Below are 12867 nucleotides of genomic sequence, written 5' to 3' on the forward strand. Positions count from 1 at the left end.
TGTGCACCTGACGATGGCTTAGGTGCTTTCTTGCTCACGTTTCTAATTCACTCTTTTCCAAAATATTTTTCTTGATCCTTCTGATGAAAGAACGCGTGTATCTTTATCAGAAGCTTTTTTTTTTTTTTGGTACAATTTTGGCGAAGCAAGTACGCACTTGAGGCAATGACTTGCTTGCTGTCCCAGGTGAGGACACGCCAGTGTCACCATCAGGTGGGGTGGACCCAGCTGAGTGGAGGCCCTGTGGGCAGAGGCGCGTGTCTGCTCACACGGACCTGCCTGGGGCCTGGAGACCACCTGCCCCCAGGTTGTTTACCGAGACGTGTTTCCGCCCAGAAGTAACACAGCTCTCTGTCCCGCCCCATGGGGGGGCTCTTCCTGCCCGTCCTCAAGGTGCCTGTGTCATCGGCCCTGAAGGGATCCCTGCCCGGAATCACCAGGGCCCCAAGCTCCTTGCTGGGGGGTGGGGAAGGGCCAGAGCTCTGCGCCCACAGCCCGTGTGGTGGTGTCGAACCCACGCCACCCGTCACCTGTGTCTGGCTTGTGCTTGGTCCCACTCCCGGTGCCCTCCCTGACCGCGCGAGCGACTGTCCGAGGCCGGCCGTCCAGGAAGTGGACGCTCAGCAGCCCAGGGCACCAGGCCCAGGGTCTGCGCCGGGAAGGACAGAGCAGGACTCCGTGTGAGCAGGTGGGCCTTCTGGAGAGCCCACGCCGCCACCGCACCCTGCGCCCCGAGAACCTGCAGCTTTTGGGCCCCAGCTGCTCCACACAGCACGACCAGAAGCCCCGGGACCGAGTCAGTGACTCCCAACCACAGATAGCAGCCGCCCCCCATCACCACATCCTGGTAATCGTACTACACGTGCTGCCGTCTGGGGGGGGACGTCACCAAGCATCGCCCAGATCCCACGTTCAGTGCCGTCCCGTCAGGAGGTCAGCTCAGGCCATGGGGGGCCTTTATGCCGTGGAAACGGGTACGTTCAACCAGTCGGGGTTTTGCCCCCAGAGAGCCAGCTGTCAGGCACCGGGCAGCTGCTGGCCCAACCCCGAGGACACACGTGTCCCCCAGGGCACCGGCTCCTGGGGTATGTTTTGTCACACGAGGACATGGCAGCAGAAGTGGCCATGGCCCTGGGGTATGGATTGGTAAGAGTGCACGATGGAGGGCGTGTTCTGGCATCGTCCCCTGGGGGTGAGCAGAGCCTGTCTCCTGGCTTCCGCCTGCCTCCCAGCCAGGGCCACTCACGGCTCTCTGGAACCCTTACGTTTGCCTCCTGAAGTACCCACAGCTTCACTCACTCGCAAAGGAAATACTGTTTTTCTGTTGGTGAAATTTTCCACAGCGTGTCACTAAAATTAGGATTCCTAACGAGCTATTTTGAGTTTCTCACCATGTGCCGTAATTACATCTGTTTTGAAATGAAGTTCTTGGGTCTTTGAGTGACGGGTTGACGGACGCTCAGGCAGAGAGCACAGGCACCTGCCCTCCCCCAGAGCCGGCAAGCAAGAGGCCTGGGGCCTGTTTCCCCCTCGTCCTGCTGTGAAGGAACCAGGGAAGACCAAGACGGATGGACGCATTTCCCGCATCCCGATGGGCTCCCCGTCCGGCTCCGGGGCCCTGGGCGGCAGGCGGATTCTGGCCTTGCTCCCACCGAGTTAAGCAGTGAGCACGGTGAACGAAGTATCACGTGAACTTAAAACGTGCTTGAGGTAGGGGCAACAGGACGCTGTCCCTTGGTGCCCGCTACCCTCGCTCAGTTTCCAGCTCAAAGCCAGGCCTGTCACGTGCCCCGCGTCCGCCCCCAGTCACTGAAGCGAAATCCAGGCAGCATGACGTCACACGTCAGCATGTCAGCCTGAGTCTGGAAGAGTTGAAGCGTCACCCGTGTCCCTGTGCCACCTACGAAGATGGTCAGGAACTCCGGCACGTCCCTGAACATCGGGTCTGCGTTCCGACGTTCCCGCGGTCTCCTGATGCAGTTCGTGGACCACAGTGGATCAGTATCTTGGTGGAAATTAAGATGTTTTCATAACTCTGCGGGGCTGTAGTTGGCACACAGTGGACTTGGCACGCTCGAGGTGGGCGGTGTGGCGGGTTCTGACCGCCCAGGGAGGCTCACGTGTCCACATGGCTGCGCTGCGGCCCCTGTGCTGGGCGCCCACTGGTTTGCTCTCGGCCCCTCGTGGTCCGTCGGTCGGCATTTTCTAGGTGTCCTTCACTCAGCTCTGGGTTTCTGTCTAGGGGGCCGCGGGGGCCCTGCACAGGGCCGCGTGTGCTCTGCAGCCTGCCCGGACTCTGGTGTCACGCAGTTCCGTCAGGGCGCTTGGCGGTGTCACGCCGTGTCTCTGTGCACGTGCGTGCGTGTCTGTGCACGTGTGGGATGCACATGCGGGTGCTCATCTGTGGGGGGACCTGTGTACGCGTGCACATGCACATGTGTGTACGTGCGTGTGCTCTTCTCCACACTGGCATGCTGGAGCCATTGCTGTGTAGACGGCGTGGCCTGCAGAGCCGAGAGCGCTGACGCAGCTCTCCCCGGAAGACCTTGGCACACGCGCTCCAGTCGAACTCCCTCGATTCCTGTCCGTTGAAACCTGTTTTTTTGTGCCTCCGATGTGTGAAGGACGCTCACCGGGTGTGTGAGTGCTTGGCTCACGCCTGATCTTGCCGACGTCTTCAGAGAAGTTGTGCCCATGCTGCCTGGTTCGCGTGTTCGTTGTGACCAGTGTACCGTGACCTCTTGGTTTTCCTCGTGGATCTTTGTCCCTGGAGACTTGGGTCTGCACCTGTGGGGTCTCCTGGAGCTGCCGGCCTGTGTCGCGGTGGGGCCGTGTGGGTGAGCTTTCTCGGGCTCAGGGCGCCCTCCCAGGCACAAGTTCAGCTCTTTCTACTCTGGGGACGTTTCCCTGGACGACCATTTTAAACATGATCTGACGCTTCGTCCCGCAGGGACTGGTGGCCGTCCTGCCCGGCAGCCCTCTCCCCTCCCTCTGCCAGACCCCCGCCCCCATCCCCTGCTCACCACCCCCCCAGCCTCTCCCCTCCTCCCCTGCCCATTCCCCCTGCCAGTGCCCTGCCTGTCTCCTCTCTCCCCTCCCCTGCCCATATCCTCTCCCCACTCCCCTGCCCCTCTCCCCGGTCCTCTGCCCGGCCCCTCTCTCCTCTCCCCTTCATCGCAGCTTCTCCTGTCACTCAGCCCTTCCTTGGGTGCTTTGTCGTGGGTTCCTCTTTGTGATGAGGATTTTGTCTTCTTCCATTTCTTCCTTGAGGTTAATGTAATTTCTTTCTCTTTTTGTTTTTGGTCCATTTCTGGTGGAGTTTTGTGCTTCTGACTCCTGCTCTCGATGGTGGTTTGAGTACATTTAACTCTGCTGCAGCGTGGGCCGGCGCGCTGTGCCCGGTGGTCCTGTGCTGGGGCTGGGCTGGACCTTGTGCTCCTGGGAGCCAGTGGGAGGAGGCTCGTGCAGAATCCCAGCCCGACAGCACCCCCTTCTGTCCTCCCAGCAAAGTGCGGCGCAGGCTGCCCCAGTCTGTCCCCAGTGATCTCTGCCCATGGTGATCTGGAGATCTGGTCCCCGGTGATCTCTGCCCCCGGTGATCTGGTCCCTGGTGATCTTTGCCCCCGGTGACCCGGTGATCCGTGATGGTGATCACAGCGCTCTCCTGGCTCTCTTCTGTCTGCACACCTGTTTCCCTTTCCTTCCCTTTCTGAGTTCGTCAGCAGCCCCCCAAGGCCGCCTCCCCTCTTTTCTGTCCCCTTTCTTCTCCACAAGCTCCGTCCCTTCCTGGCTGTGGGCTCTGACCGGCCGCTGCTTTTCAGTACTTGCAGACCTGGGGCTCCCCGGCCGCATCTCAGGCCTGCCTCCGTCTGGCCCCAGGGTCCACGGGCATGCGGCATGCTGTGGGCTGCCAGCTGCTGGGTCCCAGGACTGTGTGTCCTTTGCCCCTGAGGTGTCCCCGCCCCAGGCCCTGGCGGCCTCCTTCTGTTCCGTGTTTCAGGAGTTTGGTGATCACAGGCGGCACACGCGGCTGAGACCACGCGGTGCCCGTCTCTGGCATCCCACTCGGCGGGACGCCCTCGCGGTGCAGCCTCTGTCCTGGTCCCATCGTGTCTCCCTCATCTGTCCGCAGAGACGCTCCCGGGAGGACAGACTTGTCCTCCTCTGTCTCTCTGGAGACCCTCCCAACACGAGAAAGCCGTGTGGATTCTCGCGTCCATGTCTTCATGCACCAAGGACTGAAGGAAGTTCCTGGCTGTCCTCGAGTCAGAGCCGGCTGTGGCGGCGAGAAGGGGGCCGTGTGGCTTCTGGAAAGTACCTGGGGGTCTGCATACTCTGCACACCTCCCTGCTTCGGAAGCAGCCCCCTCCCACGGGATGCGCCCTCCACCCCGAGTGGCCGCCTTCAGGGGTCCTGTGGGAGCCTATCTGCAGGAAGAACAGGGGTGTTTTCCCTCCGGATGGCCGCTGGTCAAAAGGACAGACTGCCCACACCTGCAGCGCACGATTAAATGTTTTTTTTGCTGATTTTGAATGAAAAAAAAAAAATCTCCCTTTCAGAGGAGTATCCCGAGCCTGGGATGGCCACCACGCAGATGTTTTCGTGTCATCCTGAGCCCGACATGGACTCGTGTCATCCTGAGCCCGACACGGACTCGTGTTACCGTGAGCCACAGGCACGGACGTGCGTGTCTGAGTCCCTTTCAGGCACCAGTCGCCTCTCCTGGTCTGGGTCTGCTGTTGGCTGAGGCCGCAGCTGCTCACTGCAGGGAGGGGACCCGCACGGGGCCGGGCGACCAGTCAGGCTCCTCCCGGCCACCATGCCTGCGGTATCTCATGGCGAGCTCCCTGCGCGAGGCGACATGTCTCTTTCGGGTCTGTGTACAGGGAGCCGGCCTGCTGGGGCCGGGGCGTGACCGCTGGTGTTGAGAGACGCCACTCACAGCCGACCTCTTTGCAGGGTCGTTCATTACTTCTCTTCTAGAATTTTTCATGGTCTCATCATTTTAATAACTGCTTTCAAATGACACACGACCCTTCGTCTGGGTACGTCCTATTTCCACGTACCTTCTTCTGACTGTAGGGGCCACTGTGTATCCTCGGGCATCGCCAGCGCTGGAGGCAGTCCCCAGGGGCCTGGTCCATCCCGACGTGCGGCCAGTCATGTCCAGGGCTTGCTGAGCGACGTGGGGCTCCTCCAGCGTGGGGTGCGCGGGACGTGGGGTGTGGGGCTTATCGTCCTGGGAGACGTGGGTGTGGTGGGCGGCCAGTGAGCCCAGCGGGGCAGGAGGTCGGAGAAGTGTCTTGGGAGTCCAGCAGGGGATCGGTGGCCTCCTGGGGGCATCACAGGGCACGTGTGCAGGAGGGGCTGCCCCTGGAGGCCTGGGGCAGCGGGTCGGGGTGCAGGGTACAGAGCCATCTGGTAACACAGGGTGGAGGCCGTGGGCCACATCTGGAAGCCCTGGAACCTGAGCCGAGCTGGGCCTCTGGGGCGGCTGCCTGGGGTGCCCGGTTCCTGCGGGCCCTCACGTCTCTGTGAGCGCGCTCCCCGCGGCCCCGCTGCGCCCGCCGTGTGTCCGGGCCTCCCTGCCCGCCCCACACCTGCCGCCCGCCAGCCCGGCGCCTCCGTGGGCGTCCTCTCAGGGTGCATGTCTGGAGCACGGGGCAGCTCCGAGGGAGTCCAGGCCCGGGTTCAAATGGACGGGACCTTGTGTCGGTGGCTGAACAGAGTGTGTTTACGGCTCGGACATGCGTCTCTGCACGCACAGGGGCCGATCACGCCCAGCAATGAAGCCCAGCGGGGGCCAGTTTGCGGTCGGTGCCCGGAGTGGGGCCCGCTGTGGAGACACAGTGCAGGGTTGCGTTGTCAGACCCGAGTTGAGCTCGTCGTCCGAAGTGTCTTTGGGCCACTGCTCAGAGCCGTCACAGTCAGCTAGGTCCCCGAGATAAATTCACGGGAGTCACTTTTTTGGCTGTGTGATCAGTTAAAATTTAGATTCAAATATGATAAATATAATTTGGAAAATCATTGTGTTTTCCACCTAAAACATATTGAACATGGGTCTTTCCTGCCCTAAAGTCCGGCTCGGGGTGCAGTGTTGTGTGTGGGGCTGGTTCAGCGCTGGAGGCCCGGCGGAGCACAGCGGACCGCAGCGTGGCCTGTCCGAGTGACACTGTGGGACAGTGTGGGCCAGGTGAGCCGTCCCAGGGCAGGTCACCCAGCGTCTGGGTCGGGGTTTAAGACCTGGAATGAAGCAGAGAGGTAGGAGACAGAAACGGAGGGCGCGGCGGTCCGCGTGGCCGCAGGCTGAGGTGCGTCGGGACCCGCTGGGAGGTGCTGTGACAAAGCCTGGAAGGCCTACGTCCCCAACCCCACTAATTCCCCGAGTGCCCCGCACCCTCGTGAGTTTGCAGCGGCTGCCACAGCTGCCTCCTGGCCGCGCTGCGGGCCATTCACCCCTGATGCACGGCACGCAGGCCTGGCTCTCGCGTCCTCGGCCCCTGTGGCCAGCCGTCCAGCTGCTCCGTGGGCTCGCCTGGCTGGGTCCTAGAAGCAGCTGCTTTCTCTCAGGACTGACGGAAACAGGACTGCACAGAGCAGCCCACGTCCCTGAGGCTGTGGATGGCTCGCCGGCCGCTGGGTCCCAGCAGGACGCGGTGTCCGAGGCTGAGTTGCCGGTGACATCAGAGCACTTGTGCAGGAAGCCTGCCTCTGTGATGGTGCATTTGGGGAAGGGGAAGGTCATTTTGCAGGTTTTTGGCAAACCCTTCTCTGAGTCAAGAGGTGCTTGGGAGAGGGTGTGTGGTGGCCATGGGCGGGTGCAGTTTGTGTGACGAGCAGCTGGGGACGTGGGGACAGGCCCCTGCATGTCTGCTCCCTGCCCTTGGCTCTCTGGTCCCCGTGGCCCCCAGGCAGCCCCTGTCCTTGCCTCAACCCCGGGCTGTAGTGGCCAGGCTGCCTCATCGGCCCAGTGGTGATGTGCCGTCCCCTGTGTCCGTGGGGTGGGACCGGCAAGGGCCTTGTCCCTTCTGTGAGCAGGTGCTGGTCAACATAGGTTCAGTGACCCGTGGGTCACCCCGGGACGCCCAGCGTATTGTGCTGCTGGGGAGCGAAGACGCAGGCGGTTGGAGGACTGTGGTGCTGGGCCGCGTGGGGCGTGGGGCGTGGGGCGTGGGGCGTGGGGCGGCTGGGGGGCTCCCGGACGGGACCTCGCTGCCCGGCCGCGTCGCTGGGAGCTTCACTCGCGTCTTCCGGAACAAGAGTGCAGGGAGGCCCTGCGGCTCGCAGCGGCCCTGGGGACGGAGCAGGCCGTGCCCGAGGAAGAGCCGCCACCAGGACCCGGATCCTCTGGCTGTAGTGGGGGCCGCACGGCCTGCGGGGACACGGGCACCGGGCGTGGCAGCCCTGCTGAGCGCGCCGTGGGCTCTGCTGACTCCCAGGCCGGTGAGAAGTGTGCGCGCGCCCACACGCTGGCTTACACCTGCTCACACGGGTGTGCACGCACCCTCACATGTGGGTGCCCACTGGGCTCGCGGCCTTCGTGGAGGACGTTCCCGGGCGTCGGCAGTGAGATGACGCGGGGCTGCTTGTTCCTTGGGGGCGAAACGGGTGCTCCGTGCTGAGACACAGGAGTTTTCTTAACTGGGGGAGATGCCTCTGAATTACTGAAGACGTTTCGGAGAAATTCTGAGTCCCGGGGATTGGGGGAGCAGAGGATGCTCGACCAAGTGGTCAGCCGCGTGGAGGTGGTTTGATTCCTCCGAATGGTCCCGCTACTCACTGGGCATGTGCGGCTTTTTGTCCTGGCGGCCGCCTCCCACACGGGGTGTCCCTGCGGCCCGCCCTGACGGCCTGTCCTGCTTCCCTCCCCAGGTCGTGCACACGCACAAGCCGCACTTCATGGCGCTGCATTGCCAGGAGTTTGGAGGGAAGAACTACGAGGCCTCCATGTCCCACGTGGACAAGTTCGTCAAGTAAGTCCCAGCGGGGTGTGCCATGCCGTTCCCAGAACACGGCGCCCCTGGGGGGTAATGTGTGCCCCTGGGGGAACAGAAGGTAACAGTGTGCCTTGCTGGGGTGGGGACAGAGGTAAGAGTGTGCCCGTGCTGGGTGGCAGGGGGGACAGGAGGTAACAGCGGACCCCTGGTGTGGGGGGGTGCAGAGGGTGACAGCGCGCCCCTGGGGTGTGTACCTCTGAGGTGACAGCGATCCCCTGGGCCTCGAGACTTCATCCCCGGGCTCCAGGTAGAGCGTCCCTCCCATCTTTGTGGTCTGGTGGCTGCCGGCCTGCCCTTGGTGGACGGACACATGGACGCTCTGCAGCTCTCAGCTGTGTTTGTCACAGTGGGAGGGGGTGGACATCTGTGGGGAGTGAAATCTTTGTCACGGGGAATAAGTAGCCACGGGCATGTGCTGACCAGCACACGCACACCCTGCAGCCCCGTGGAGGACAGGCCTTCCTGGGACTGCTGGGAGTGGCACCAGGATGTCCGCACGGGCCTGGGAGGTGGACCTATGGGGGGTAGAAGCAAGCCTGTGGGGCCCCACGCTGAGAAGTGGGGTCCCTGTGTGGCTGTGGGTAGCAGGAGCGGCTGCGGCACCTGCCTGCCTTCTGCTCTGCCGCGGCCCGAGTGCCCAGGACGCCCTCTCTGCCCTTGGGCAGCACCGCGCCTGCCCTCCGTGTGTCCTAGATGTGGCCTTGTCCACGCCCAGCCATGGACTCTGGGCACTGAGACCGCTCCTGCCAGCAGTGTGAGGTGATGCTTCCTGACTTCCAGGCTGGTCCCTGAAGGCCACTGTGCTCGCAGCGGCCCTGGGGACGTGCTCAGAGCCTGGCACCTGCCGCATGGCCCTAGGGGTGTTTCAGTGGCCGTCACCATGCTCAGTCCTACCATGTCCCTGACATTGAGGTTGGACACAAGCCATCCATGTTTTCAGTTGTTAGACTGGGGGGTAATTTGCTAAAGAGCACATCTTTTTAAAAGAATGGCCAAATTTTCTCAAAATAATGTAATTTTAAGGCAATTTTAATCAAAAAAACTTATTTGACTTCAATACTAAGATTACTGTGGGAGAGCAGGGGGTGTAGCTCAACACCAAGAGTAACCCGAGTTCCCCTGACGTAGCACGAGGTGGGCGTCCCCCGGCTTGGGCTGCAGGACCTTGGGGCGCAGTGAGGTCACGGGGACAGGCTGCAGGGGGATTCCCCCCGTGTCACCGGGCCACGTGCAGAGCCGTGAGCCGCATCGCTGGTGTCACTGCGTGAGAAGGTGACGCCGAGCCCCCCCACCCCCGTCCCGCACACGAGGACGAGTCTCAGTCGTGTCACGGAGTAGGTGTCAAACACGGGGTCACTCAGCACCGAGACTAAAGGCAGGACCACGTGTCGTGGCTCTGGGGCCGGGGGAGGCTTCTCAAGGAGGTGCAAAAGCATCGCCTACAAAAGAAGGTTGAGAAATTCGAATGTTAAACGATGAACAATGATGTGAAAATGATCAGAAGACACCCAGTGCGGGGGACACCTGCCTCACAGCTGACGAAGTCCAGCGCCTCCCACACGGCGCAGGACGAAGTCCAGAGCACAGAGGGCCCCAGGGAGCCATGAGAAGGACCGCGGGGGAAGAGCCAGGCTTGTCCCGGAGGGGGCACTGCAGGCTTGTGGAGGGAGGCTGCCTTGCGTGCGTCCCCGTCCTCACCCCGCGCCCCTCATTCCCGTCCCACTTCCTCACCGCGCATCCCTGTCCCCACGTCCAGGTCCCCACATCCTCATCCCACATCCCTGCCCCATGTGCTGGTCCCCGTGTCCCCACCCTGCATCCGCACCGTGTCCGTGTCCCTGCCCCGTGTCCTCACCCCATGTCCCTGTCCTGTGTCGTGTGTCCCCTCCTCAAGTCCTGGTCCCCGCGTCCCCACCCAGCATCCCTTTGTCTCCGCCCCCTGTCTCTGTCCCTTACCCTGTCTCTTTGTCCCCACCCCGCGTCCTCACCCTGTGTGCGTTTCCCAGCCCCGCAGGTGCGGGTGTTGTCCGTTCTTTCTGCTTCTGCCTGCACCGTGTGGGACGTGCTTTAAACTGTTCCTTTTGGACGACCAAGTGAGAGAAGACGCCATTTACTTTGAACTCTCCCTGCCGCTCCCAGTGCTCGCGGTTCCCTCGCAGACTCCGTTTCCGTCTGGGACCGTGTTCCTTCAGCCTGAGCGTTCCGCGACGCTCACGTCCACACAAGTCACTGGTGACGAGTTCTCTCAGCGTTTGTCTGTCTGAAGAGCGTCTTTGTCCTCAGGTTTGAAAGATGTTTTTGTTGCGAATAGAACCCTGGCCTGCCAGCGTCTCTGTGCTCGTCCTTGGAGGACGTCATCGCGCTGTCCCCTGTTGTGTGGTTTCTGACGGGGACTAGGCCGGGCCTCGTCCTCATTTCTGGGTCTGACGTGTCTCTTCCCTGCCCGCGGGACGCCGTCTTCCTTGGTTATTCTGTTGCAGTTGGACTTCCCAGTTGGGTTTTGTCTGTCTTGCGTGGGGTCCTGATTCTAATCAAATCTGGACAAACTTTGTCCACTATTTCCTTAACCCTTTTCCTCCCGCTTCTCTCGTGCCCCGACCCCGGCCTCCAGGGCGTCCCGTGTGGCGCCCTCCATGTCCCCTCGGCTCTTAGGGCTCGTTTTCCTCTCTTCATGTCATTTCTCTCGCTGTGGCCTGTCGTCACCGATCTCGTTTGTGTCCTTAGGTTTTCAGCTGCATTTACGGCCTCCAGGCCGGAGACGTCTAACTTGTGGCTTTAGTTCTGCTGTTCCTCCCGCGTCTGCGTTTCTTGGCGTCTTTGACCACGTTCACAACGCCTGCTTCCGGGCAGTTTTCACTAAGTTTTGCCCTTCTCTGCCCGTCCCCGTTGACCCGTCTTTCATAGATCGTGGGTCGTGTTTTGCCACTCCGCGGCCGACTCAGTTTTTGACGTGGCGCCAGACGTAACCACCGTCGTCTGAACCTGGCGTCCTGCTTCGGACGCGGCCGAGGTGGTTTCCCGCGGGCGGTGAGGGCCGCTTGAATCCTCTTCCCTGCTTTCCCGCGTGCGCTCTGGTTTGCGTCCTGTAGCCGGAGCCCCGCTTCCGTGGGCCCCACGTGCTGGCGGCTCCAGGTGCCGCGCCCCCTCCCCCGCTGCTGCAGAGCCGGCGGAGAGCTGCGGGACCCCTCAGCGGTGGGGGGAGCCCCCTTCCTGTTGCGGCTCTGGTACGCTCCCGGGGCTCCGGGCGCAGTGGCTCCCCTCCCAGCCGTGTTTGCCGAGCTGATGGACGGGTGCCCACGCAAGCTCATTCTGGTCGCAGAAGGAGACAGTGAGAAGAACGGTGTTCTTCTGTGGAGCCCCTGTCCCCGGTGTTCAGAGACCCTCCCTCGTCCGTGTCGTGGAGCACTAGGAGTCTGTGATGCACAGCCCTTCCCCAGAGAGGGGCGGGTGTGCTGCAGTGGCCTAGACCCAGGGGCATTTGGGAGTGTGGTTTCCAGCCTGTGCCGGCTGGGCACAAACAGCTGCGAGACCCCACAGACCCTGGGGTCGTGCTGTGGCGGTGTGTGGCTCAGGCCCAGCCCCCAAGGTCCCTGAGCCTCTGCGTCCCTGTCCCTGAGACGCTGCTGGGTCCCACGCATCCCCAGGGCATCATGGGATCCCAGCCAATGACGGGCAGCCCTCACCTGCCCAGGGCGCGTGGTTGGCCTCAGTCTCTGCACCCCTCCCCACTGCTGGTCGGGGGCCTTGACAGGGTGACATGCAACATGGCGTCCCTGCCAGCAGCCTGGGCCTCGGAAGCCGCATCCCGTGTGGCTTGTGCACTAAAGGACTCCCTCTTCCCTCCCAGAGAGCTGCTGTCCAGTGACGCCATGAAGGAGTACAGCCGTGCCCGCGTCTACCTGGATGAGAACTTCAGGTCCCAGGAGCACTTCACGGTGAGTGTGCGTCCATGTCCTGGGGTCGGGGTCGGTGCCGGGCTGACCGTGTGCCCGCGGGACTGCCACCCTGCCCATGTGGCCGCACAGGCAGCCGTGCCCGAGTTGGTATGTCAGCGGCTCGGATGGCGTCCACGGGCGGGGGCCACGAACAGGGGAACCAGGGCACAGCCTGTGGGCTGAGGAGGGCGGGTCAGGGCTCTTCACAGAGACGAGGGTCCCTCCTGTTCCCGGCTCTGCTCTGAGCAGTTGCTCACAGGGTGCAGGCCAGTCCCTTTGCCCAAGCCGCCGTCCCCGGCAGGGGAGCGGGACAGAGACCTGCCCCTTCTCTGCACGACTCCTTGGTCCGGGGCACAGTGGACACCTGGAAACGGCGCCCTGCTGGGGTGCTGCGGCTGCGGGAGGAACCCGGTGACGGGGAGCGCTGGGGCTTCTGGGAGGAGCAGCTGTCAGGAGGGTGGGAGTAGCTGGCTGCTGGTTCAGAGGACTGTGGCCTCACGGTCCCCATCTTTAGGGGAGCGTCAGGGCTGCTCGATTAGCGTGGTTTACTCCACGTTCTGTTCCCGGAGTCCGTCGCCTCACGTCTGTCCTGTCGCCAGGAGCCAGGTCCAGAGCAGGCGCTCGGCCTTTGTGTGCAGCAGCAGGTGCCTGTGCCGGGCTCGGCTAGGCTGGGAGCCACGTCCCAAGCGGGAAGCAGCACGGGGAGATCGCCCGTCGGTCAGAAAGGCTTCTGTCAGTTCTCAGCCTTTAAATCTGGGGCGTCCGTGCCAGTCCGGCGGTGTCTCCTGTGGCTCACGTGGTCGTCACCGCACGGCTGCCCCGTGCCTCTGCCGCTGTCCTCGCGCACAGCCACCCTCCGCCACGCTCAGCGCCTTCTGCCCAATGTGTCAGCCACGCCCGCGTGGGCCCCAGGCTGCCCACACACCCCCGCCTCT

At 62.8% G+C, this 12867-nt stretch overlaps 1 protein-coding gene across 2 annotated transcripts in view; it reads left to right on the forward strand.

Annotated features, from left to right (window-relative positions):
- LOC111145269 (inositol polyphosphate-5-phosphatase A) overlaps positions 1-12867 on the forward strand; it is a 183912-nt gene that overhangs the window by 57461 nt on the left and 113584 nt on the right. For both annotated transcript variants that reach the window (XM_022500081.1, XM_022500082.1), the window contains 2 exons: positions 7873-7973; positions 11845-11932. In XM_022500081.1, coding sequence (XP_022355789.1) covers positions 7873-7973; positions 11845-11932 — 189 coding nt within the window. The remainder of the gene's footprint in view (positions 1-7872; positions 7974-11844; positions 11933-12867) is intronic.

This window comes from Enhydra lutris, unplaced genomic scaffold (assembly GCF_002288905.1).
Source record: "Enhydra lutris kenyoni isolate GAN:26980312 unplaced genomic scaffold, ASM228890v2 scaffoldscaffold12, whole genome shotgun sequence".
Taxonomy (NCBI): Eukaryota; Metazoa; Chordata; class Mammalia; order Carnivora; family Mustelidae; genus Enhydra; species Enhydra lutris.